Source organism: Perca flavescens, chromosome 7, assembly GCF_004354835.1.
Source record: "Perca flavescens isolate YP-PL-M2 chromosome 7, PFLA_1.0, whole genome shotgun sequence".
Taxonomy (NCBI): Eukaryota; Metazoa; Chordata; class Actinopteri; order Perciformes; family Percidae; genus Perca; species Perca flavescens.
In genome coordinates, this window is record NC_041337.1 from 15533469 (window position 1) to 15559078 (window position 25610).

Here is a 25610-nt window from a genome sequence, read left to right on the forward strand (position 1 = left end):
AAGTGTTTTTCAGTTTCATTATTGTGAGAAAATTATGTCAGCAAACCGTCTAGCTTTCTATTTTGAAGTAGCAACGGAACTACAAGGGCATTTGATCTGTACTCTGTACCTTTCAGTAGCTATCCACTAATATGATCAATCTATAATTTTGACACATGTGCCCCAGTTGGTCACAAACATATGATATGTTTAATTTTGCATTATGAAGGTACAGGAAATCAAAAAAAGGCATCATAGTGTTTAAAGTGTCACAGTAAAGTGCTTGAGTCTTAAACAGTTTGTTGTCTGATTTCAGTCATCAAGCTGGCAGAGCATGGCCACACCACGCTTGATCCAGTGTTGAGGGTGCTTGCTAGTGGGCAACACCATGGAAATGACAAAATTGGTGGAGTGGCCTGTGGTAGAGAGGGTTCCCTTCCTCTCAGTGGTTTTGTAGAGAGGGCAGACATACAGCTTCTGAGCCTGATCGATGCTGTTCTTTTCAGCTGTGTGGGAGAGAAGGAAGCAAAGAGACGAAGCAGAGAGTCAGGAAAATGGAGAGGGAAAAACAGTAACACTTTTACAAATAATGGGTTTGAAATAGACACCTTAAAACGTGAATGCCATGCATATTATTTGTCATACATCTGGCAGTGTACAAATTATGGTAATTTACTAACTGGGTTTTATCCAGATGATTGGCACCACATCAAATAGGACTTTAGGGTGCTGCTCAGCCAGAACTCCACTGATAAAGAGACAAACAAGAGTTAAGGCTTATCAAGTCTCCTTGCACTTCACTATTAAAATGATATTCCATTATTATTATTTTTTATTTATTTATATATTTAATTATTTGTATTATAGTTTTAAATAACACTACTAAGAACATCTACCTTTCTTTGTCCCATCGAGCTCCATCCAGAAACATTCCATTAACGTAAACACCATCCTCAGGCGATGTGTCCGACTCATCAATAGTAAGAACCTGTTAGATAAAATCATGAAAAGAAACCCACAGATCAGTATACTTTTAGGGCTATGAGAAGATCTTTGAGATGGAGACAGAGGGATAACAAAGTGTGTATCTTTTGACCTGAAAATCAAAGCCTAGCAGGTCAATGGGGACATGGTATTTCCTGGCGTAATTCTGCATTGCCCCAGTTAGAAAGGCCTGGGTGAAGAAGAAGCCGGACAGCCAGAACACGTTGGGTTTATTGGTGTCGTACCAATCCTACAGGCACACAGAATAAAGGTAAAAATATAAGTTGAGTAACAAAGTCAACAAAGCTCCCAAATCAAAGTAAAATCAGTCCTATCTCCTGTTCATCTAAATGATTTTTATAAAGCAGTTTCACCTGCAAAAATTTGAGCCTTGAGATAAAGTCAGTAATGTAGCTGCCCAAAGGCTTCAGGCTGGGGTAAGAGCGCTTGGCCCATTTCTCTGGAACCTTTCCGACTATCAAACTGCTCGCAACTGCCTCCAGCTCTGCATCCATCACCACCAAACCCTTAATGGCCTTCAACAGGTTCTGCAGACTCACACGGATGGTACCACACAGCCTGAGTGAGAGAGAGAGAGAGAGAGAGGGAGAGAGAGAGAGAGAGAGAAACAGTCAAGTCATATCGGTGATGCTGCGCTGTTTGTCCTAAAGGTCTACACCGAGCTGTTTGTCCATACGTGTTGTAGCGCTCCATCTCTTGAACGAGCACAGTGTTCATACTCTCCTCGTAGAGCACTGGGAACTTCAAGAGAGCAGCTTCTGTGTCAAAATTAGCTGGAAGCTGGGGGGAAATAAGCAAATCTGTTAGTAAAAATATACAACTGAGGGCATGTACTTTGCAATCAAGGTAGAGAAAACACCAACAGAAATGTGCATCTTATTGGAAAGCTACACCTTCACTGGTACCATGTGTTTTTCCTACCAAAACATTAAACATACCTAAAATTGCTAAATGAAGAGGAGGTTTGATTAGTTTATACCTTAGTAAGGATGTCATTTGCTATGTCGTACAGCGCTTTGTCACTCCCAGAGCTAGCCCCTCCCTTAGCTCCTCCACCCTGGGTGAGTAGCAGCGAATCAAACATCAGCTTTGTCTGCTGGAGATCTTTTGAGATGTCTACATTTTCATGCATCCCAAACACCTCTGGATGCTGGCTGAAAGGAAGATCCTAGAACACAACAAAGACATTGCTACTCAGTTGGAAGTCATTATGAAGAAAAAGAAAAAGAAAAATATATACATATATATTTTTTATAAATATATGTATTTTCTTCATGTGGGTTATCTCTGAAGTGGCTTTACCTTAATAAATGCAATGTAGTCATCATAGACAGATTTAGGTGGGGCAAAGTATTCACCGCTAGGTGAGAAAGGGTAGCGAGGTTTCTCAATAATGTCCTTGTTGTAGAAGTCAGCCAAGACTGTCATCAGGAGCCGCCTGTCCCAGTCGTCTGTCACACGGCCGCCATAGTTACACTGCCCGGTCAGGTAAGTTATGGCCTCGAAGGGCACCTCATCATATTCATTCACAAACAGCTAAAAAAGGAAAACAAATGAAATGCAATTTTAGATTCTTGTGATGTTGAAACGTGGCCACTGAAACTGAAGGAATACCTGTAGCTGTCTGATGCTTATACGTAGGTCTGACTCATTGAAGCCATAGGGAATATTCCAGCCCAGTGGACCAAACTTCTTCCTCTCCTGAACTAGAGCATGGAAGAAGCACAGTCCAAACAGGAGCTTCTCCCAGATCTGGTGGAGGAATCCACGAGTCAGAGAATGTCCTTCATATAGACCTATTTAAATAAATAAATGAGAATTCCTGTTGCATACATTTTGTATGCGACAACTCACCAACTCCTTATTTGGGCAGTTATTGAAGAAGTTTGAGTCAGAAACAGGATCTGACAAGTAAGACTGTAGCAGGTTGAGTCGGAGTCCTGTAGGAGGCTCGTTTGTCATTTTCACCCCGTTCTGCAGGATCGTCACTGGAAACTAATATCAGAAAGGATGTTTTTTTTTAGGACTATAACAGAATAAATCTCTGTCTTGTTGCTTAAAATTGGTAATGTATGCATGTGCCGAATGAAACGCAGTGAGATTTACCTTGGATGAAGGGTAGCTTGTGAGCCAAAGGCGGAAGTCTGGGTGGCACGTTGCAGGGTTGAAGTCCTCACAGATTTTCTCTAAGGTGGACATCCAGGAAACGGCCAGGTGACAATTTTGCAAACACACCCACGTCCCATCCTGCATGGCTGTGGATATCATTTTGGCAGCGATGGGTCCCTGGCCCTGCCCCAGAGAGATGGACTGGAACTTGACACCACTCATGTCCTTGTCACTGGCAAACTTCAGTAAGCCTGTGGAGGGATGTTGTTATTTCTAATGATTTTCAGGGATGGCATTATATGGAATCTTGACAGTTAACCACTGGTACTGTAGGGACTTACTAGCCATGGGATCAGCTCCTGGAGACAGAACAAATACAAGTGGAATGGTGGAGTTGGAGTCCAGGTAACTCTTACTCAGGTCAAAGGGAGGGGGCTGGACAAATTTCTTCCCGAGTCTGCCAGTCACATATTTAATCACAGCTGGAACTATTTTATCAGGCCTGAGACAGCGAACAATGATTATCTTCTGCAAGTCATTGAGTTGTTCACACCATGGAGTGGGCAGAGGAGTGCTGCTTGGATCTTTGCTGTCATAAATAGATTTAAAGTCTTCTGGGCCTTTGATGAAAGCCTCTCTGTGGAATAAATAACATAGAGTCACTCCGTTAGTCATAAGGAATTTATGACAAACAGGACAATGTAGTTGTTGACACAAGTCAAGTGATGCTCCTTACTTTATTCCTTGCAAGCCAGGCAGTTCACTGGCTCTGCAGATCTCATCCCAGCTCTTGTCCTGTAGCCAGCTGGGGTCAGGGTTAGCAACGGTGTTCTGCAGGCCCACTCCTCCGGTCAGAAAGAACATGAAGTCAGAGTATTCGATCTCCTCTTTAGCTCTGAGTGGAAATAGAAGAAAATAGCATGAAATCAAGTTCACATCACACTAACAATCTAATTAATTCGACCATCATCACCCACAAGCTTTAACACTTACAGGAGCAGATTGCAGCAAAGGAGGAAGGAAAAGAGGAGTTTGTCCTTCTCAAACAGAGAGCGGCAGACGTTACAGTACAGATTATAGGTGAAGTGATCGATCAGGAATCGAAGCCTCCTCTCTAGGACCTTGGACTTGTTACTGATGAATAAAAGACAAAACATAGGAAGTTTCAGATGAACACAGACCAACTATTTAAAGATATATAGGCCTATGCTAAAAAAAAGTCATGTCAGCTTTCACAGTGTCGTGTTTGTCTTTCATGCATGTTTTGTGTGCGCAGGGCACATCTGCAGCACCACAAGTAAGTACTTTGGATTCCTCCCACTTGCAGCTGCTGTATAGGAATAACTTTGCTTACATGCACGTCTTCTGTGTGGTTTACTGATTTCACTTGTTTTTTGTGAAAATGGTTAAAGTTAGAACACATTAGCAAGTCTGCCTGAGACAAGAACTGAGCCTGACATCCAAATAGAAACCAAGTGAGCTGCTGTAATAAGCTTCATCTTTGTTAAATGTGTGAATCCTGTTATATTCAACCTTGTGTTTATGTACAACAGATGAAGAATAACGTTTTCTAAATGGCTGGTACAGTCATAAAGTCTCAATGTATTACTTTTTTGGGACACTAAAGAATACATTTCATGTGCATCACCTGTCTTGTATAGAGTTGATGTAGAGGTTGACAAACCAGCTGAGCGAGTACTGGTACATAGGGTCTATGTTGGTTAGATCAGCAATGCTGAAGAACAGGATGGAAGAATGCTTTGCAATGGCTCTGTAACCCTCTCTAGACTCTGCTATCTTAATCTCCGTCTTCTCTGCAATCTGGGAAATATGTAAACAACAGAAAGTTAGATAACCAATAATGAGACTGGTCATATTCAAAATACGGGTCTCATTTTCTAAACAGAACGTTTAAGACTTAGCCGTGCAATGTCCACACCTGCTGTTTCTTGCCAATCTCATTGGACATGATCTTTGCAGAGTCTAGAATTTCAATGGCACTCTCATCCTCCAAGATATTTCCCTTAGAGGACTGCAGTGTCTCCAGGATTTTGTCCTCAATTTCCTTAAGTTGTCTCTTATTGGCAGCTGACTGCAAGATTAGGGCATTTCTCTCCTCTTCCAGTTCTGGCCTGTAGAGCAGACAAAGCAGAAACAATGCTCCAAAGAAAGGATGCAAAGTATTTAAGTTGTATAACAACGCGACCATTTTATGAGCGCTACCTCTCCTTGGCAACCACAATCCCCAACAGCTGGTCCTCCAAGCCCTCTGGAGTGATCATGAAATTAAGCAGGGACACCTTGGTGGCCAGTTCTGGTAGGTAGTGTGGGTTCCTCAGCTTAGTGGTGATGTAGAAACGGAAATCGCAGGAATACTCAATCACACTCTCCCCCAGCCTGATGCAATCCATACCTCCTACAGTAAGTAAAACAAAACATTACTGAATTTAGAATTTTCACATTTTTAAATTCAAATCTCAATTGCCCCCATGGCAGCCATCTCACATTCACACAGCACCTTGTTTGAAGGTTTGTTTGAGCAGCAGTGGTTCCAGTGAGGGGTCCAGCTCCTCTCCAACATTTTCCAGCAGTAAGGGTGTTCCAAATTGAATACAGTTCTCCAAAGTTCTCATATAGTCCCCGTCTGTTAGCTTGATTACACTCAGGTTGTTGTCTTTCTCTGAATTCTTCACCCACTTGTTGGCCTGACCCTGAGGGTCAATCATCAAGGGCCTACAAGAACACAAACATTAGGAATAAGACTGATATTAGGCAGACACATTTTACAGTAGCAAGAGATTTAACTTTAACTAGCGATACAGACTCACCATCTACGTGAATTACTGACAATGACACCATTGTCGATGGAGAAAGAGTCACTGGGAAGGCCTGCAATGTTCCAAGCCCTGATCTTAATGGGATCTCCCAGAGTCTTACTGAGAGAGAAGTCATCTGCTGATGGAATGTTCTTAGACTAGAGATATCAAGATAGGTGAAAAGAAAGATAATGAGCAATGAAATATTTCAAAGAAAGTAACCAAAAAAGTCTGAATAAAGAACTGGGGGGTTTCTTACTTGGCAGAGTTTGGTCCATGATTTGGTGCAGTCCTGTCTGAAGCCAGCAGTGAAGGCCCCCAGGTAGGCAATGACACCAGCAGAGATGAGAACATCTCCAGTCAGGTTGTCATACGTGTTCTGCAGGTCATCAGCTGCCTTAGACCATCTAAAGACAGAAATGAATTTAATCAATGACCCTTTTTTTTTTTTGCAGTACATACAAAAACAACAGTGCTTCATGCTGACCTGGTCTTCTCTCCGCCCAGACCACCAATGAGCTTCTCAGCCCTCTCCAACTTCCTGGCACACAAATCCACCTGGATCTCCAGCTGGGCCTTCTCCTCTGTCTTCTCCTCGAAGGTTTTCTGAAGGGCAGCCAAACGGTCCTCGACCTCCTTTAGCTCAGCTCGCTTCCGGTCCAGCAGCGCCATGGTAGCAGCCAGGGACTCCTGCGCCTCGGCCAGATTGGCCTTCTTAGGAGCCACGACCTAAGACCAAAGAGAGTGGTTGAGCTCAGAGACTAAGTGGAAGCGTACATGCATGTATATTCAGGACAATTCAAGAGAAAAAAAGTCAATGCAAAGCCAGAAACACTGCACCTTTGCCACCCTGTCATACACCTCCATTGCTTTGATCCACTTGCACAGACCCTCTGCTGCAGAGGAGGCCTTTGCCACTATACTGGGGTCAAAGTCAGGATTAGTCATGTACTCACTACGAATTTTTTGCATCACAGGGACCTGCAAAGAATGAGTAGAGGAGTTAGTCAGATCAAAATAAAGTCTTTTTTTAAAATAATAAATTAAGAATGTAGATTTTCTGACACTCACAGGAATATTGTCCTTGTCATACTCTCTAAGATCTCGTAAAAAGTTCATGTCACCAAGTAGCTTTTTACTTGGACCCCAGTAGTCTAAAACCTAGACGATAAAAAAACAAACATGTTACTCATTATTACCATATTATTACTACTACTATAAGTTGCAAGACAATCGTGATTTCTTCATGAGATATTTTTTTCCTCAGTCTAACCTTTTTTTCCAGTGCCAGCTGGGTCAGCTATCTTATCTGGCTTTATATCCTTCATCACACACACAGCCGACATCACCAGCTTCACCCCCGAAGGAGGATTTTTCATCGACTTCACAATTGTGACATCAGAGGGCTGAAAGGAAACAGACAGCTCAACTTACTCATATGTCGAAACTGCAATGGTCTGAGTGGCTAAACTTGGCCAAATTTGAAGCAGTGCAGTTGAAGGGTGCTCACCTTTAAAGTGTCCAAGGCTGAGAGAGCAGCCTCCAGGGCAGGGATGGCCTCAGCCAAGTCACTCTCACACTCGTTCTTCAGAGCCTGAGCCGCATTGGCTTTTATAGTTGCAGCCTCCTCATCAACACGCACAACTTTACTTTTGGCTTCCACCTCAACAGACTCCACTTCGATCACCTGAAAGTCATCACAATTAAGCAATTACGTTCAGTATATTTACATATACTGGTATGTATACTCCAGACAGATGCTGAAGAAGATGTCAAACCTATTCACCTTCATCATTTCGTTGTTGTCTATCTTTGCCTGTTTCAGTTTGGGCTGCAGGTCTACAAGTTCCTTCTTCATCTCACCAACCTGTAGAGAAACATTGTTAAAATGAGCTAAAAACATTTTGTAATAAAACAAAATAGACACACAAAAAATTATAAAAAATGGTGCCGCATATACCTGAGATTCAGCAAAGGCTAGTTTATCCAGACCATTGGTATACCTCTGTTTTGCTTTCATGACAGTGTCTCTTTTCTGAGTGAGCAGCAGACGGAAAGCTGCAATCAGCTCCAGGTAGGATGTGGGTGTCACATAATTATGGCGACCTAGCTCAGAGAGGAATCTGCAATGAAAGCAACAGTGTATTTAAGGACTTACGTACTTTACCTTTGAATATACAAGTTAAAAGTAACCACATATCGTACTTCTCTGAGAGCTGTTTGGCTGACGTATGGAATGTTTTGCAGATGGGTATAACCATCTGCCTCTCATTTTCACTCATCTCCAGTGACTCCAGGAAGGAGTTGGCTACTCGCTCAAGTGCCTCCTCTGGCCATGGCTGTCAGGGCAGAGAGAAGAAAGCACTGTGAGGGTAGGAACAAAGACAAGAGCATGCAAAGACAGACTGCTGACAATGGTGAGTGTCTATTAGCTAACAAATGTCTCATTTTTCTGTCTTTTGATGACTAACTAACTGACTGACTGACACACAGATACATACATAGACAGTTTTTCTGTGTCTGTCATAAAATGCAGTATATTTGACTAAAGACAAAATACAAAGTACAACCGATCATACCACTCCTAATGCCTATACAGTACCTGGAACCAGTCAATGGTGCAACAGTTGATAAGAGAGGGAAATTGGCGCAGGCGATTTCGGAAGGCATCTCCAATAGGACTGAAGGCCACGACAACGTGCAGGTTCTCTTTACAGCGTGCCACGAAGAAGGCGAACAGAGTCAAAGGACTCAACTCCAAATTCTTGTTACCAGCCTGGGCAATGGGACGTACTGTCTGGAGGAAGAGAGATGAAGTGACATTAAACATAAGGTCTTTACAAGGTATACATTGCTCTGTAAGGGTACACATAGAGTTTGTGACAGCCTACCTCCATGATCTCCTGCTTCTCGTCTATGGCAAACAGATTGGGCACCTCCCCTGTGTTCAGGACGCTGTCCACGTCTTCTAGAAAAGCCTCGTCTTTGATCTGAGCGTCAGTAAGCAAGAACACCATCTTCTCACCTTTCACCCCAGCATTTTTCAGCAGCATCTAAAGTATAATATATAGAGTATAAAACAAAGCAGGGGGACAGGGTATTGGTAAAATCTTCCATCACGGAAATGCAAAAGAACCCCAAGTAGAGATCAAAAAGGTATGAAAACTAAAATTAGAATTAAAGGAAACAGAGGTCTGTCCCAAACCATAAAGCTGACCTTAAGGTCGTCTCTCCACTCAGTGATGCCATAGCTCTTAGATATCTCAGGCTGGAACATGGTCATGTGGGCCATGGATGTGGCCAGACGGGTGATGGACTGGCGTCCACTGCCTCCCACTCCCACTAATAGGGCATTTCCTCCTGGCTGCTTTAACACTCGACTGATTCGGGACAGGTGCTCCAGGACATAGCTACATAATGCAGACATTTTTTTTCTCAGTTAATCAAGTTTCCATGCAAATAGTCAGAGTTATAAAAAAGAAATTTCATTACCTTACTGCACAAAATGTCAAGTCATTTGATCGTATGTTTATTCTAAAAATTGTATCTTCTATTTCTTTTATAATGAGATTTGAAGATTTAATACCAAATAGGATAAGACAAATATTTTTGTAATACCAAAGCTGTTTACCGGAAGATGACAAGGTTCATGCGGTTCTTGTGCATCTGGTTGTATTCATTAAGACATGACTCCACCACTTGAGAAAAGGTTTCCATTGAGGGCACCTCAGCGTACAAGCGCTCATCATCCTCCAGGTCAGGGTTCATGTAGTCACCAAACAGAAGATTCCTCATGTCTTCCTCAACCAGCTGAGAAAGGAAGAAAATGTTTGCCACAAATAAAACATACAAATGTTACTTTGTTTCATATGCACTTTATATTTGTAGAGCACAGATTGCTCCGTTGCCGCCGGAAATTCCGCCAGATGTCACTCTTTTCGGCCGGATGTCCGTTACCTTCTTTGTGTTGTAATTTTAAACTCCGGTGGACTCATGAGGACTATGGTTAACTGCTCCTCAGATCTCTGCAGGGTAAATCCAGACAGCTAACTAGGCTATCTGTCCAATCTGAGTTTTCTGTTGCACGACTAAAACAACCTTTGAACGTACAAACGTTCCACCAAAACTAGTTCCTTCCCAAGGCAATTTTGCAGCGGCACCGTGGCTCCGTCCGGGGCTTAGCGCTGCCCATAACGACTGTGATTGGTTTAAAGAAATGCCAATAAACTAGAGCACTTTTTTTTCCCATCCTGGAATGCTGTGTGGACTAGCAGGCTCCCTCCACAGCGCTGTGGAGGAAGGTCTGGCAAAGCAAGACTAGTAGAGTATAAATGCAGTTATGATTGTTTCATATGCTACTATCCAAAACAAAATCTAATCTTATTCAGATCCTGGACATCAAAGAATGACAACAGGCCAAAGCAGCTCCTCTTCTTGTCTGTATTCCCTAACTTACTAATAGTTAAGCACATGACACTACAGCAGTAGTGGAAGAAGTATTCAGATCCTTTACTTAGTAAAGTAAGTAAGAGTACTAATACCACACTGTAACTCTGTTACAGTAAAAGTCCTGCATTGAAAATGTTACTTAAATAAAAGTATGTATGTATCATCAGGAAAATGTACTAAAAAGTATTAAAAGTAAAAGTACTCAATGCAGAAAAATCCTCACATTTTAGAAACTGGAAACGATCCAAACTGTTTTGTCAGTTAACTAAATAATTAATCAGCTGGATAATGTTGAGTAGTTTAAGTCATAATAAAACCTCATATTTTTTAAACTGGATGTGTTTTGTGTGCAAAATCTTGAATTTATAAAGTAACTAGTAACTAAAGCTGTCTAATGATTAAATGAAGTTGAGTAAAAAGTACAATATTTCTTTCTGAAATGTAGTGGAGGAGAAGTAGAACGTGGCATGAAAAGAAAAGACAGGTAAAAGTATCTCAAATTTGTACTTTAGTACAGTACTAGAGTAAATGCGCTTAGTTACATTCCACCACTGCAATGCAGCAAATATAACTGATTCTCAACTTACTCTACTGCCTTGTTTCAGGGGATCAAACACCTGATCAAAGGACTCATTGAAGTGATCTTTGAGGATGCTGTTCATCAACTGGTAGAGCCATGCTCGATCTTTGTCATCCACCAGACGGTCATAGTAGACGCGGAAGACCTCATGGACAAACAAGCGTATCATAGTGCGTTTGTTCTCCAGAGAGTCCTTCTTCAGCAGCAGGCAGCCTTGAATAACTCGAGAGAAGTCCCGCAGGTTGAATGTGTAATGAGACTTGGCTGGAGTTGGAAGCAGGTTCTCCATGGCTTTCTTATACACCTTTGGGAATTAAATGCAAAAAAGATAAGTACTAAAGCATTGGAAAAAAAAAAAAATATGGTTGATAAGAGCCTTTTACACATGAGCAACATACTTATCTATCTAATTGAACAGTTCATGTGATATGCTTTTGGGGGGGGGGACTCACTTCCATTGTAGCTGTGACTATTTGATTGCCAACAGTGAAATATTCAGGTGGGAATGCATTGTTTTTGAGATAAAAGGCCACCAGGCTGGAGAAGATGCGAACCATGGTGTCATCACTGAAGGCATTGATGCTAAAAATGTTGAAGTGCCGCAGAAAGCGGGATGTCACAGCATTCCTCCCACCACCAGGAGGGCCCATAGCTGAGACGAGCTGGAGGTCGACAAGAGAGATCCTCGAAGTATCCTTCAGGTCATACCTGCCAGAGCATAACAGTTTACTGGAAAATGCTTACGCTTCTCTAATGCAGGACATTTATTATCATTCTCTTCTTTTGATTTGAAATTGGCATCTAATAGTGGATGGTTCATACCAGTTTCCATGGTCTATATACTGTCGAAGAAGCTCCACCGGAGGCTGTGCTCCAAACTGTTCCAGCGCAGGCATGTTTACGTCATCTACAAAGATGACACACTTCTTTCCCATTGGGGGCCCGAACACTCCCTTTCTTCTCTTATCTAACCTGGACATGATGATATTCTGGAAGATGCAATAAATACAGGTAACAAATTAATTAAGAATTAAACATTTACCATTTTTTTGTTTGTTTAAGTGTTTACTTCTAATAAAATGTTTTCTAGCAATCCCAAAAATTCTGCAAGGACATTCGTTTATACTTGTTTCCTAACTGCTGACCTGAGTTTGGTTGGCGCTTGTGCGAGCTGAAAAATTGATAAAGAAGGGTAGATAGCTGTCTTTGTCCAGATTGTTCATCAACTGCTCCTTCACATATACTGACTTCCCAGTGCCAGTAGGACCAACAAACAGGACAGGCCTAAGCAGAGAAACAGAGGTTAGGTTTTGTAAAAATAAATCATTTTGTAAAATTCTGCAGAACTGCAAGCAGTTATGACGAACCCCTAATAAATCCAGGTTGAAATAAAATGAGAAATACTCTAAGAACCCAGTATACAGTATATAGCACATGTAAAAGTCAAACAGAAACACTGAGAATACTAACACTCCGTATCTGATGCAGAGGTCCATGAGGTAGGTATAGCGAACTGTATCTATGGTGGGAACAATGATCTCTTGCACTTTGGTGTTTTTGTCCCCCAGGTTTACATTCTTGATGGTATCATTCCAGTGAACCCAGCGGCCTTTTCCTTTAAACTGTTCAAGAGATGACAGTATTATTTACTGATTTAAAGAAAATATATAACACCTGTGAGTGATGTAATTACACAATACCTCATAGAAATAGTCATACACCAGCCCTTTATCATCCATTGGACACTCCCATTTGGCCACAGTGGCAGGGATAGGATGTTCTTCTGTCCTTCCTGACACAGTCATCCTAAAGAAGTCACTAAACTTCTCTCTGCTGTCTGCATTACAGCTGCCACCTATAGACCACACCAGGGAGAAGGCAAACGATGCCTGCAGTCATAAAGGAAGAAAAGGGCAGGTGTCAAACAAAAATATAATTTAACTGACATGGAAATACAAATAGAAAAACACTGTAACAGATGTGCAAATATTTGCAAGGAGCAGTTCCAAAGCAAGACAAAATGGCAAATGATTCAGTCCTTTTACCATGATCCAGGTGCGAATATTTTTATCCCCAGGACTCATTTTTACAGGTTCAGTGAGCAGCATCTCAAACAGTCGACACAAGGACACCACGGTGTTACTGTTGCTAGTGGAAACAACTTCCTGTAAGCAAAACCATAGTGCAGCATGACAAAACTGTCTGTGTAAACATACACTTATAAATGTTGTACAGATATTTGTGTCTGGGTTGTTCTGAGGCCTGGGGCCACTTACTCTGCAGTGTTTACGCAGCATCCTGAAGGCAGGCGGCAGGAGCCAGTCGAAGAGCTCTAGCAGCAGGGAGCGGTTGTCCGCGCTCTGCAGGGCATCAGGAAGATTGTTCATCCAGGAGATCACTAAGGGCTTCCAGCCCAACTGAGAGGGTTCCATGTAGATCATACCACATCGACTGACTGTGGCAGGCTGCAGTGAAAGAAAATAACCAAAACCAAAAAAGACCTTTTTATAACATCTGATTACATTCTGTCAATTAAGCTAGCTGCATTGGTCATCTCCATTGGTTCAACATCTTAACTACGCACGTTGGCACGTTGGAAACTAGGTTTTGAATGCAGACTTTTTCCAAAGTGGTTTGTGATATGCAAAGTTTCATTATTGCAAAATGGTGACTAGCAATTGTTAAATTTTAAGACAGAATAATCAAATAATACATTTAACTCCAAACATCTAACTCACCGAGGCCTGCGATAGATCCATTGCTTCAAAAATCAGACTCATCTGATTGGACATCTGGATGATCTCACCACTCATAAGGCACAACTGTGGAAGAAGAGCAAAAGCAAAAAAAAGATCATACTCAAGTATTTGAAAAACAAATACATGTCAAACGTATATTTTTTACTGTGTATTATTATGTACCTTTTTGTTGTCATCCAGCACAGTGTTCATGCTCTCAATCCACAGTGTGTCTATGGGACCATCAAACACCACCCATTTACGGTCTGGGGTGTCGGTCGATGCAAAGTCACGAAATGTGTTCGCCACAATCCCATCTGTCCACTAATAATGAGGAAAAGGTATTCAAAAAAAGACTAAGAGAAAGAAAGGGCCATCTGTTGTCCTTGATCTACACCAATATTGTAAATACACAGCTCTTGTATTTATACTAGAGGATCTAAGGCACAGAGATCTACCTCATGGGAAACTAGGTCAAACTGTCCAAAGAGCTGTCCCATGGTGATGGACTTTGGGTTCAATGTCATGTAGATGATCTTCTCCTCCTCACCATACCCTCTCTCATTCATGAGAGTCAGTGTGTCAGCTAGAACATGTAGCACTTTGGTCTTCCCGGCAAAAGACTCTCCCACTAGCATGAACCTGACACACAAAACAATCGTCATGCAATATCAAATATTCCCTTTAGTCCACGCCCCAGTTGTATGGACTACTGTATAACTGTAAACATGCTCAACAGGATATCATAATATACGTAATAACAACATACCCATGCCTGACTATCATCATCTCATATGTCTGAATCATCTTCTGTAAGAAGACCTGTGTTGGCTGTACATTTTGATTTTTACAGCATTCTTCAGCAGCTTCCAGAAACAGCTGCAAAAGGAAGGACAGGAAAAGAAAACACTGATTCTAATATACATGACTATTAATAAATACATGGGTATGGTTCTATTTAGGACAAAATAATAAACAATTGTTTCAATATATCTGACCTTATAGTCGGGCTCAGGAAGGGAGATGCCTGGGAACAAATCACTGGTGATTCCATTGAACAACGGAATATCATGGGCGAGAAACTTGGGCTCATTAACATCCTTTATGGACCTCAGGAGCTGGACATTACAACGTGGGAAAAAAATAAAATGGTCAAAAACTGCAAACCAATTGACAAACTAGAAAAGTTACAAATTGGGCATACAGTATAGACTAATTTAGCAAATGCATTCATTTCTGCACAAATACCAGTATGTCCTCATTCTCATTAGGATACTTGAGCTTGAGGTTTCCTGCAGCCACAAGTACAGCTTTGACGGCCCTCATGCCGTAATCATAATGGAACTGGGAGGAGAGCTGCTCGGAACAGAGCCTGTAGGTCATCACAATCTTTACAGACAATGGTTTGGCATTGAGGAAGCCATATGAATACAGAGAGATCTCTGCTATCAGTGCATAGTTAGGGACCATCATGGCCACTGTTCGGAACAACACCTGCACGGAGAAATTAAGAAAAGAAATTAGGTAACGTGTTACTGGCAATGGTGGACAGTCACACACTTCTTTCTATCATGTCACATAACACTGAAGGGGTGTAAGAGCACCATTGATTCATTACAGTGTATAATTTGATGAAGAGCTGGGGTCAAATGATAGATTAATATAATCAATAATGCAGAGTAGAAGTAGTACAGCCAATATTTTTTGAAACTGACAGTGCCAACCCACAATGCCTGATAAAATATTTATTCTCTGATTAAAGACCTTGAGGTTGTCTGGGAGTTCTGAGCGTCCTGCGTAGCCAGGGTTCATTGTAATGGACACAAAGCAGTTGGGATTGAGTTTGAGCATGGTCCCTTCAAAGTCAAAGTACTCCAACTTCAGCTCGACAGCTCTCTGGATGCAGAGAACCTGCTGGGCCACTACAGACAGCACTTCCAGCTCAATACGGTTGAACTCATCAAAGCATGCCCACGCACCAGATGAAGCCAGACCTTTAAAAAACTATGAGAAATTGCACCAAAAGACAAAAGAGAGGGTCAAAAATGGAATTGTTTTTTGCGTTATACATTTGCTTTTAGAATTAAGAATATAAATCCAAAAATCCCTGCTGGTGTTACTTTGCCCATAGCGAGGTAATCCAGTCCGTCAGAACAGTTGAAGACCACACACTGCACAGCTAGAGCTTTGGCTAGATCTTTGGTGGTTTCTGTCTTTCCTGTTCCAGCTGGACCCTCAGGCGCACCACCCAAATTCAGGTAGAAAGCCCCGATCTAAAACGGAGGGAGAGCTTTGAAATTGAATGGTAAAATATCTAATCACTCAGCATAATTCCAATAAAAAGTATTCATGTTTAAGTAGGCTATTTGTCAGATATTTCACCAGTGTTCTGTAGCATCTGTCAGTCAGTGGAGTGATGACCAGACGTGGTGAGTTCCCCAGGTACTCATAGGCGTACTTAACATCACAGTTGATTATGCGAACACGAACATTGTCATTGCTCCAGTAGTAACGAAGCTGGGCTAGCCATTGAAAGTCTGTTTCATTTGATACGCCTGTTAAAAACAAGCATTTACTGTTTTGTTTTTCAAGTATGTTTTCTTGGTGTTATTTCTAAACTGGGGCAAAGCTCTGTTCCAGTACACTCTGCATTCTGTGCCATGACCTACTTTTTTCAATAAGCTCCATGACCACATCCCTGGCATGGACATCGATAGTGACCAGCGCTCCCAGAGTGGTCCGTGTTTGTTTGGGCAGTTTCCCTCTCACCAGCTCCACAATGTCATTCATCTGATTCTGAAGTTGCTTATTGTAGTTTTTTAAACCCTGCAGCGAACAAAAAGCCCAATTATTATTTGAGGGTTTTTTTTCCCCAAGGTGATACTGTTATGGTGTCATGCTCATCAAAATAACATGTCAGGTTAGTTGGTTAGGAGTGAGACACATCACTGCTTTGTACCTCTACACTATCAAAATCCACTAATGTGTACAACATTAATATTAGACTGGATTGTTTGTTTTTTTAAAGGTAAATTAAGTTTTAATTTTAACTAGGAATCTCCACAACTTAATCTTGTCATATTCAGAAACACAAATAATCATTTTCATTAGTTAAGGTACAATTAGTAGTATTTCAAAAACATTTTCTGAGAAAAGGGTGTGAAAACCTACATCAGCTCCAGCTCTGATGGCTTCATGAACCTCCGAGGTCCAGAAAATCTGCGAGGTGCAGAGCACCACCTGCCCAGGCCACTCCTTGACCCACTGTCTGCGTGCAGTCTCAGCGTAGGCCTGTCAGTACAACCACACTCACATTTATGTTCACCCGTAAGGGGAACCTCAGAAGCAAAAATATGATCCATACACAAACATGACGGTATTAGAGTTAACAAATCACAGTACTGTGTATTATTTTAAGGTATATGAGCAGTGATCTCACCAATCTGGACCTGGCTACTACATCTCTGACACTGCGAAGCATCCCATCCTCCACCTGCACCAGCCACTTCTCCACAGCTCCTTTGGCTTCAGATGTGGAGATGAGCTGGATTAGCTGAACACGCTCCCCCTCACTACTATACATGGCCTAGGCGAGAACAAAATGCAATTCAAAGTGACTGTATGTAACTTTTCAATGTTTCTGAAACTGTGTAATGTTCCATCTCATGATCATATATGACCTATAACAGCAAACGAGACCAACAGTGAAAATAACGCTATTTTTATATATCGTTTTTATTAATGCCTCTGCCCGGGTCCAATTTTTCCTACAAAGTCACAAAATGATGTACAGCAGGTAGACGGCGCTGAAGGGTTTGCATGTAAAAGGTAGCAGGAGATGTCTTTATCTAGGCCTAATTGTATTTTTATTTAATTTTAGAAATTATCTTTTGTAGTTATGGCTGGTACTGGGGCAGAGCCATCACAGAAAAGAAGGAAATTAAAATGAAGAACAACTAAAAGCTGAAAGTGAAAGACGACTGGCGAAATAATCTAAAAAAAAAATCTAATATCACGATATTGTTGACCAAATACCTTGATATCGATATTGCGGCGATATTGTAGTGTTGACAATTGGTGCTTACAAAAAAATATTTACTCAATGAGATTTTTGACAATTAATCATCATTAATGTGTTTATAATAACTAAGCGGGTTAAGGCAAATAATAGAAAAGCTAGAACAATCCGGTAAATTCAAACAATTACATCACTTTACTTTAATCCAGCTATTAAAACCAGGAAAAGACACCACTTATGACATAGCAGGATATTACAATATCCAAAAGCTAAGACGATATCTAGTCTCATATGACGATATTGATATAATATCAATATATTGCCCAGCTCTACTATAACGTACTCCCTTATTGTAAATGAATTATTATCCGTCTGGGCAAAACATTCATCGCAACTATGACCTCCCCGTATCGCTAACTCCTAGACCTTTACGACAGCAAGCATGGTAAAAACACTACCGCTTTTGTCCAAAGGGGCCGCTGAAATCAAGACAAACGGAAAGTTACATATAGTCATTTTAATGAAAGTTAATCAACTATGGTGTCATGATGTAACTATAATATGTGTGACTGCCTTGCCTGGATATCCAGATTGGGTAGAAAGTCCAGTTTGGAAATACCCTCAAAGCACTTCTTCAGATGGGGCTGCACTCGCAGTGGGTCCTTGGTCTCAGACAGAATCTCCAGCATTTCATCATTGGACAAGAAGAAGAACCTGGAGGCAGCATTGGTAGTCAGTTTCAAAATCTGTGATAACAACAAAGAATTGGACAAAAGAAACACTGCAAAATCTTTTTGTTTACCGTGGAAAAAAGAGACGCTTCTTCTCCAAATAGGCATTCAGTCCTTTCATGATGTTCTCCAGGAGGATGTTAGAATCTTGCAGTTTCTCTAGCAAACCAGGCAGTGAGGTTGCTTGCAGAATCTACGATTGTAAATCATCAGTAAGTTTACACAAACAGTTCATCTTTCTGATTTTCTTTTTCTTCCAAAATAATGTGTCCACCATAAACTTTTTTCAACAACTACCTTAGGGTCCTTAACGCAGTGTCTCATGACCTCTTTCCAGTTTTTGTCAACAGTTTGGAAAAGTCGTCCCTCTTCCGGAATCTGCTGCATGATGTCCTGAGAAGAGAAGATGGGCTCCAGATAAAGCCACTGGGCCTGCACCTTCAGCCATTCATCTATTGTTTCCTGGATACGAAGCAGACGCTCCTCCCAAACCTGAGGTCACAGAACAAACAGTTAAAGAGGCGCTATGCTGTTTTGGCCATTTCTTCACTTTTTGCTGGCAGGTTTCTATATAGAGCTCCCCCTACAGCTTCAGAATAGATATTTGGCAGCTCCTATTTTTACTTGTGTCTGACTCCTCGCTCGGTCAGTCTGCCGTTTCATCTTTCTCTGTTCCTCCGACAATGCTTTCCTAGCTTTCTGTTTCTTTTTATGGCTCAGCCATAACAAAGTATGAAAACCTCCCTCGCTACCTTGTTAGCCGGTTCCTGAATGGGCGTATGTGTGCAGTGCCATGAAGCAATTTGTTACATTGTGAGACCTGAAAGTTGCAAGGGTGGTTTTTCTGCTCAAAGGCGCTAAGGGGGCGCAAGACAACCACCATTCAACTCAAAAAAAGTCGTATAACCATTCCAATGACTCCGACGCTGTTCAGTAAAGTAAATTAAGCTAAAAAAAAACTGCGTAGTTCCCCTTTAAATCTCTGCAGGATTTGGTGAAGGCAAAGTTAAAATTACTCCCATGTGCTAAAACTTACATGCAAATTGAGCATTTACTCATTACCATTAGATGAATAAACTCTATAAAACTTGAAGCTAACCTTGATCTCCTTCTCAAAAGGTTTGACAAACGGTGAGCCCCTCATAGTCTGAGTCTTCACAATCTGGTCATCTAGCATCGTCTGAATCTCATCCAAGGCGGTTAGGATGGACACTCCGGTCTCCCTGTAAGGTTGATGGTGGAAAGAAATACCATCCCAAATATGCATCATGGTTTGCATAGCCTTCTCCAGGGAAAACTCCTGTAGAAACACATAGTGGGGGTATATAGCATTCAGCATATCGGTTTAGTGTTAAAGGAACACGCCGACTTATTGGGAATTTAGCTTATTCACCATAACCCCCAGAGTTAGACAAGTCCATACATACCCTTCTCATCTCCGTGCGTGCTGTAATGCTGTCTGACGGCTCCAGCGGCATCAGGCCAGCACAGAACATGCAGGTGAATGGTTCCAGTAATCCTACTGCTCCGAATAAGTGACAAAATAACGCCAACATGTTCCTATTTACATGTTGTGATTTGTAGAGTCACAGCGTGTACAAAAAACAACGTAACATGAGACACAGCCACCTTCTATCCGTAAACAAACCGGGAACTATATTCTCAGGCGGAAGAATATAGTACTTGGGCGGAGTGATATGCTCGCAGCAAGCCTGTTTGAGAATATAGTTCCCGGTTTGTTTACGGTTAGAAGATGGCTGTGTCTCATGTTACGTTGTTTTGTGTACACACTGTGACTCTACAAATCACAACATGGAAATAGGAACATGTTGGCGTTATTTTGTCACTTATTTGGAGCAGTAGGCTAGTTGGAACCAGTTACCTGCAGGATCTGTGCTAGGCTAAGCTAATGCTGGAGCCGTCAGACAGCATTACAGCACGCACGGAGATGATAAGGGTATGTATGGACTTGTCTAACTCTGGGGGTTACGGTGAATAAGCTAAACTCCCAATAAGTCGGCGTGTTCCTTTAAGGTTTTATCAAACACTGTAGAAGTAAACAAAAGATTTCAAGAGTTCTCACTTTACTAGCAGCAGCACTCAGAGACTCAAACTGTTCCAGGTACGGAGCCAGGTTTAGCTTGAGAACTTTGCGTAGCGTAGTACCAGAGTCAGGAGTGAGGTCATACCCCACAATATCTGACATCTGGTTCCAGTGGCGCGGTCTAATGCCTGGATTACACAAGATGGACACAACAGGGATATAATCCTGTTGACACAAACACATTCCACATTTGGTTTAGCATTAACAATCAAGACTTCTATTTCATTAATAAGCCCCTTTGAAATGACAGTTAGATACAATACCTTGAACTCCTTGATCTGCTCCATCACAGTGGAGCACAAAAGTACTGTGGGGCTTTCCAGCTTCTTTGGATCACCCTCACTAGGTTGTCTCTTCCCAGCTATCTTCTCCTTCTCTTGCCCAGCCTTATTCTGCTTCTGTTGGAAAAACTTGAGCATCTTGAAGATCTCCCTAAAGAACTCATCCACTTTTACTTCCATGCTCTCCCCATCTAGGCCCTGGAAGGAGCCGTCCATCCATCTATCCTCGAAGAAGATAATAATAATAATAATAAGGTTATCAAGGGCAATGTTTTAATGAAAACACAACAGGACATCAAATGGAAATCAGACCTGTTTTCTGTGCGCTGCCACTTCAGCACAAGTCCAAACAGCTTCTGATATGGTTCAATACTGTCTTTGATGACCTCAAGTTCTGGGTAACATGTTTGGTCCCATTTGTAAAAGACCTCTTCCTTGTTAATGAAGACGATCTCCTCCTCAGCCTCCTGGAGAAGCTTCTGAACTGTTCTGACATCCGTCATATACTGCTCAAAAAGTAATGACAAGACCATTATTTTCCATTTGATGTAATTGTATTGCTGTTAAACCACACAAACTTTAGGTTTGATGAATCTTTTGTACAATTCGGATCCCTACTTATATTGTACTGACAGTGATAAGGAATGTTAAGGCATATTTTAACATGACTATAAAGTTATTTCAGCTTCAAGTTTGTTTAAAGAAATTTTGTGAAATGCACTGATTCACTTTCTTGCAGAGAGTTAAAAGAGAAGATCGATACCACTCTCATATGACAGTGGTATCAATCTTCTTATCTTAGTCTCAGCAAGAAAGCAAATACATGTATTTCCCAAAATGTGGGAGCTATTTCTTCAAGGTTATATGCAAGTGCTAATGGCACTGTACCTGCTGCATCCTATCCAGCTCAGAGCAATGTGGGAACTCCTCTATCCGGCGGCCCAACTTTTCCAGCTGTATCATTAATCGTTCTCTTTTAGCAATCAGGTCCTGCTCCCCTTTCTTCTTGGCCTTCTGCATTACCTGGAAAATGACATAGCCGTCCAGAATCAGGTCAGCCTTAAAAAACAACCATGATAAACTGTTGTCAGCAGACACAAAAGCATTACCTCTTGACTGAGCTCAAAGACATTGAGGATTTTCTGCGGCCAGAGAAAGACAGTGGAATTAAGCTCCAGGTGCTCTGGCTCAATGATGTGGACATCTAGGAGGTAGATCAGTCTACAGTAAGCTTCCTGTTAGAACGCAATGTGGTAGTAAATGCTGTTAGAACTGATATAAGACAACTGAAATCAATATGTTGTTGTAAGATACAACAGATACAACCAATCATCAGGTTATTCACCTTTATTTTTTCATGAAGTTCTGCAATACCCTTTGTCTTAGTGAAATTAATGTGATCAATGATCTCAGCCATGTCTTCTGTACTCTCTGGTACTTTCAGAACGTTCTCTCTGATGGTTTCAAATTCAGAGCAGATCCTTTGAACAGACACAAAAAGGACTGTGAGAAATATATGAGCATTTTAAACACAGACGGACAGTTTTGTTAAAGAATGTTACAAAACATTACTCACTGTAGATTTTGCTCATGGTGGCTGGTGATCAGTTTCTTCAGAAGTATTTGAGCATAGTTGTTTGCTTTGTTTGCCAGCCCCTGTTTCAGGTCTTCACAGTCCAGATGGACCATCGAGAAGTGGGCTTTTGCTGGGAGGCTAATAATCTCCTTTGACAGAACACGAAACTCCTCCACTTGCTTTAAAAAGCAGCAAAATTACACATTGACTGTCATCAGAAAACCTGATAACAAAGCTAATAGCTATCAAAGCTAATAGCTATAATATATGTATAATATGTGTAGCATTAATTCAACTTTATGATTTGTTACCTTAGTGTACTCATCAAAAGAGTGCTCCTCTTCCATGAACTTCTCCACTCTAGCCTGTGCAGTTCCATTGACTAGCCAGTCATAGTTGTCAACTGCAAAATAAAGCAGAAAAGTCAGCAAGAAATAGAATTAAAATCAATGGAGTGAAGACTGGAAAATTGATTACAAAATGTCACCATAGTTCTGGAAATGTTTGTCAGGTTCCTCTAGATTCTTGCACACAGTGGCCTTTACGGTGACCTGAGCCCAAGCAAGGATGTGATCAGCCACCTTGGCATCTACAAATGAAGATATGGCTTCTGTCAGCCATGACTGGACCGTCTGTACTTTCTGTGGATCAATGTCATAGATATCAATACTAGCTCAATATTAATGTTACACTACTACATGACAAATGTGACATAAAGTGGTAATTTTGCTTTAAATTGCTTCACCTGCAGTGTGTTTGTGATGGCATTAAGAATCCCCAAAACAGCAGCTTCCAGATCTTGTAAGGTGGGATAAATTTCCATCTTTTCATCATCAAATGTTAAGGCCATACGAAAGAGGGGCAAGCAGCGGTGATTGCTTGGATCAAACAGATTGACAAACTCCTCGACACTTGTCTGAAGCACAGATTTTAACTGGGAATTGACAAAAGAAAGAGTCTACATTTGTAATCAAGGGACATACACATACATACATACAAGGCCAAAATCAAGTCAGCATTATCTCACCTGATTGGAGATTAGGGTAGACGCGCAGTCGTAAAAGGAATCCAGTTTCTCCTCTTTAACTCCCTTCAGTGTTTCTTTACTTGTTAATAAGTGGATGACTTTGGGAAACCAGGTATTCATGATACGATCTTCTGTCCTCTTACACTCCACAGCCATTTTGTTCTGTAGGCTCTTACAGTCCACAGATCCTGAAGCCCTGAAGCGTCAGAAGACCAAATTAAACAAAAAGCAACTTTAGCAAATCTTCATGTGCAATATTTAAGTTATGTGCTTATTTTAGGAGCGCCATGTTGAATTCATGGTGTCTTTCCTTACCTGCATACTGAAAGATCAACCAGCACCAGTGGAGAAAATGTCATGTAGCCTATATCCAAGACAGTTTGCATTGCCGGATGAAGAATGTGCAAATTTGTTTTTATTATTTTGCGGCTTCTGATAAAGCTATCATGCCAAGTTTGGGAGAAATCAAGAATTCTGCAAAAGATTGGAAATGTAACTTACAGAAGGGCGTTTAAAATAGACCAACTAGTACACTATTTGGTTATTGTTGATAAATAATTTGTGTACATTAGACACTCACTTTGGTTGGATAGCTGTCTGTTTGTCATAGACAGGTTCTTCTGTCTGTGGATTCTTTAGTACTGTGTCCACTGAAGGGAGAGAATATGACACATTATCACACGGTTTACCTGAAGAATACTGTACATCTACTCTGACAGCATAGACATTCATTACACAAATAATTGTCAATACCTGTGTGCTTGACAATCACATTGTGGAAGTCGTCGCTGACTTCCTTGCAGAGCTCCTGTAGTAGTTTTTGTGTCTCAGGTCCCTCTTTAAATTTAGGGGAGACTCGGGCAACAATGGAGTCCAACCACTGTTGCTGGATTGGAGCGAATGGGCGGTTCTCAACACATCGCTTCAGGAACATGTAGTTCATCTGCAAATGGGACCAAAATAAAATAGAAGAGACGTGACATAAGTAGGGTTTAGTCCCTTCATATGTCAAATTCAATAAAAAAAAAAGAAGCCTTACCCTACGCTTCCGCTCCTCACTAAGCATCTGTAAAGGAAATATTGAAATATACCACATTATATTGTGTCATATCTGTATATAAATTAAAATTTAAATGTGTGCATGGGTAGATAATTGTCATACAGAAGGTGGAAACTCTGGTTCTGGTGACTGGCTGCACACTGTTCCCCTCTCTTTGCTCTGTCTGTAAGCCTCCATTGCTCTAGACACCCTGTAATAATGCAGTCAACAAACTGTCACATTGCAGGAAACTAAATGGCCTACATAATGATCAACTGCTGGGATCATTCTCTTATAGCTGTGGTGGCTATCGTTGAGGTACTGGCAACAAAAAAAAGCTACCACAGCTAAACTGAAAACATACAATATCATATGGAGTTGCTCTTGTTGCACTTTACGCCTTCTGTGCCTCAACAGTTTCTTGCGAACCGTTATCTTCTCCGCTTTCTCAGCAGTGGTCTGTCCAACCTCACCCCGGTCCTGTGTGTCTTCAATCGGGGGCAGGACTGGAAACTTTGACATACCCTTCACTGCTGTGGCTTTGACAACTCCGGGAGAGACATCCATCTCTGACAACAAGCCACTGAAAACAAACCAGAAGCAGAAAATAACTTGAGGCTAAGTTGCACCTGTTGTAAGTGAACGTAACGCTATCCTAACATAGTTAGCTAAGACAACGTTAGTCTTGACCCTGAACAAGCGGACGTTATGTCGCAGTAGTAATCTCAAAAGTTAGCTAGCTAACTAATTTCAGTGAATAACAACAAGCTATCTATCGGGTTACCTGCTCGTTCATTCAATAACTTATCGCTTTGGTTAGTTTGTTAACAGCTAATCTTATTTTACTTAATTTAGCCTGTAAACCATGGATGTAGCTAGCTATGTAAACGGACTTCTAGAGTTGACTGAAGTTAACGGCGTCGTTACCATAGTAACAGTAAACACAGCCATAAAAAGGAGGCGGGCTTGTCATGTTTATTTTTGTTGCTAACTTTTTACAAACGGAGGTTCATGAAATAGGCCAGAAATACATATAATACATTAATAATAGTTCTAGATAAACACATGTATTAATAAGTAGTAGTAATATAGCTAGTAGTAAAAATAAAAAGTTTACGTTAGCTAGATTTCCCAAGCAATTATATTCTATCTGATGTC

General features: G+C 41.2%; 1 protein-coding gene across 2 annotated transcripts; it reads right to left on the reverse strand.

Annotated features, from left to right (window-relative positions):
* dnah12 (dynein, axonemal, heavy chain 12) lies at nucleotides 1–25369 on the reverse strand. Of its 2 annotated transcripts, XM_028582442.1 has the most exons (74): nucleotides 25237–25369; nucleotides 24817–25035; nucleotides 24576–24663; nucleotides 24453–24479; nucleotides 24167–24356; nucleotides 23994–24063; nucleotides 23729–23887; nucleotides 23414–23609; nucleotides 23132–23320; nucleotides 22874–23027; nucleotides 22698–22789; nucleotides 22387–22565; nucleotides 22156–22291; nucleotides 21920–22045; nucleotides 21699–21833; nucleotides 21123–21316; nucleotides 20793–21030; nucleotides 20509–20694; nucleotides 19525–19725; nucleotides 18723–18917; nucleotides 18497–18618; nucleotides 18273–18408; nucleotides 17116–17262; nucleotides 16848–16967; nucleotides 16346–16502; nucleotides 16059–16231; nucleotides 15797–15949; nucleotides 15441–15680; nucleotides 14925–15170; nucleotides 14675–14794; nucleotides 14446–14555; nucleotides 14135–14318; nucleotides 13860–14000; nucleotides 13677–13760; nucleotides 13215–13403; nucleotides 12984–13103; nucleotides 12639–12827; nucleotides 12409–12560; nucleotides 12084–12222; nucleotides 11761–11927; nucleotides 11391–11646; nucleotides 10946–11242; nucleotides 9541–9719; nucleotides 9127–9319; nucleotides 8801–8962; nucleotides 8512–8706; nucleotides 8115–8248; nucleotides 7870–8032; nucleotides 7696–7776; nucleotides 7420–7596; nucleotides 7186–7315; nucleotides 6981–7072; nucleotides 6750–6890; nucleotides 6397–6638; nucleotides 6169–6316; nucleotides 5922–6067; nucleotides 5612–5826; nucleotides 5317–5509; nucleotides 5033–5225; nucleotides 4742–4914; nucleotides 4087–4227; nucleotides 3830–3988; nucleotides 3435–3730; nucleotides 3091–3344; nucleotides 2839–2979; nucleotides 2599–2736; nucleotides 2287–2520; nucleotides 1964–2152; nucleotides 1661–1764; nucleotides 1338–1542; nucleotides 1076–1213; nucleotides 876–967; nucleotides 660–727; nucleotides 1–485 (listed from the first exon to the last, which is right to left on the reverse strand). In XM_028582442.1, exons 2-74 carry the CDS (start codon nucleotides 25017–25019, stop codon nucleotides 292–294), a joined length of 11910 nt encoding a protein of 3969 aa, XP_028438243.1. In that variant the 5' UTR covers nucleotides 25020–25035; nucleotides 25237–25369; the 3' UTR covers nucleotides 1–291. The 2 variants fall into 2 exon arrangements, with proteins under 2 accessions (XP_028438243.1, XP_028438244.1); XM_028582443.1 differs by lacking the exons at nucleotides 24453–24479; nucleotides 24576–24663; nucleotides 24817–25035; nucleotides 25237–25369 and having other exon boundaries at nucleotides 23729–23777; nucleotides 24167–24250.
* Nucleotides 25370–25610: the final 241 nt, after the last annotated feature.

Coding starts and splice junctions, on each gene's coding strand:
- dnah12 (XM_028582442.1), bottom strand. CDS start 25,019: ATGGATGTCTCTCCCGGAGTTGTCAAAGCCACAGCAGTGAAGGGTATG. Junction 8,707..8,800: donor AGAAGCAGGAGATCATGGAG/GTAGGCTGTCAC, acceptor CTCTTCCTCCAG/ACAGTACGTCCCATTGCCCA. Junction 7,597..7,695: donor ACAACAACGAAATGATGAAG/GTGAATAGGTTT, acceptor GATGACTTTCAG/GTGATCGAAGTGGAGTCTGT.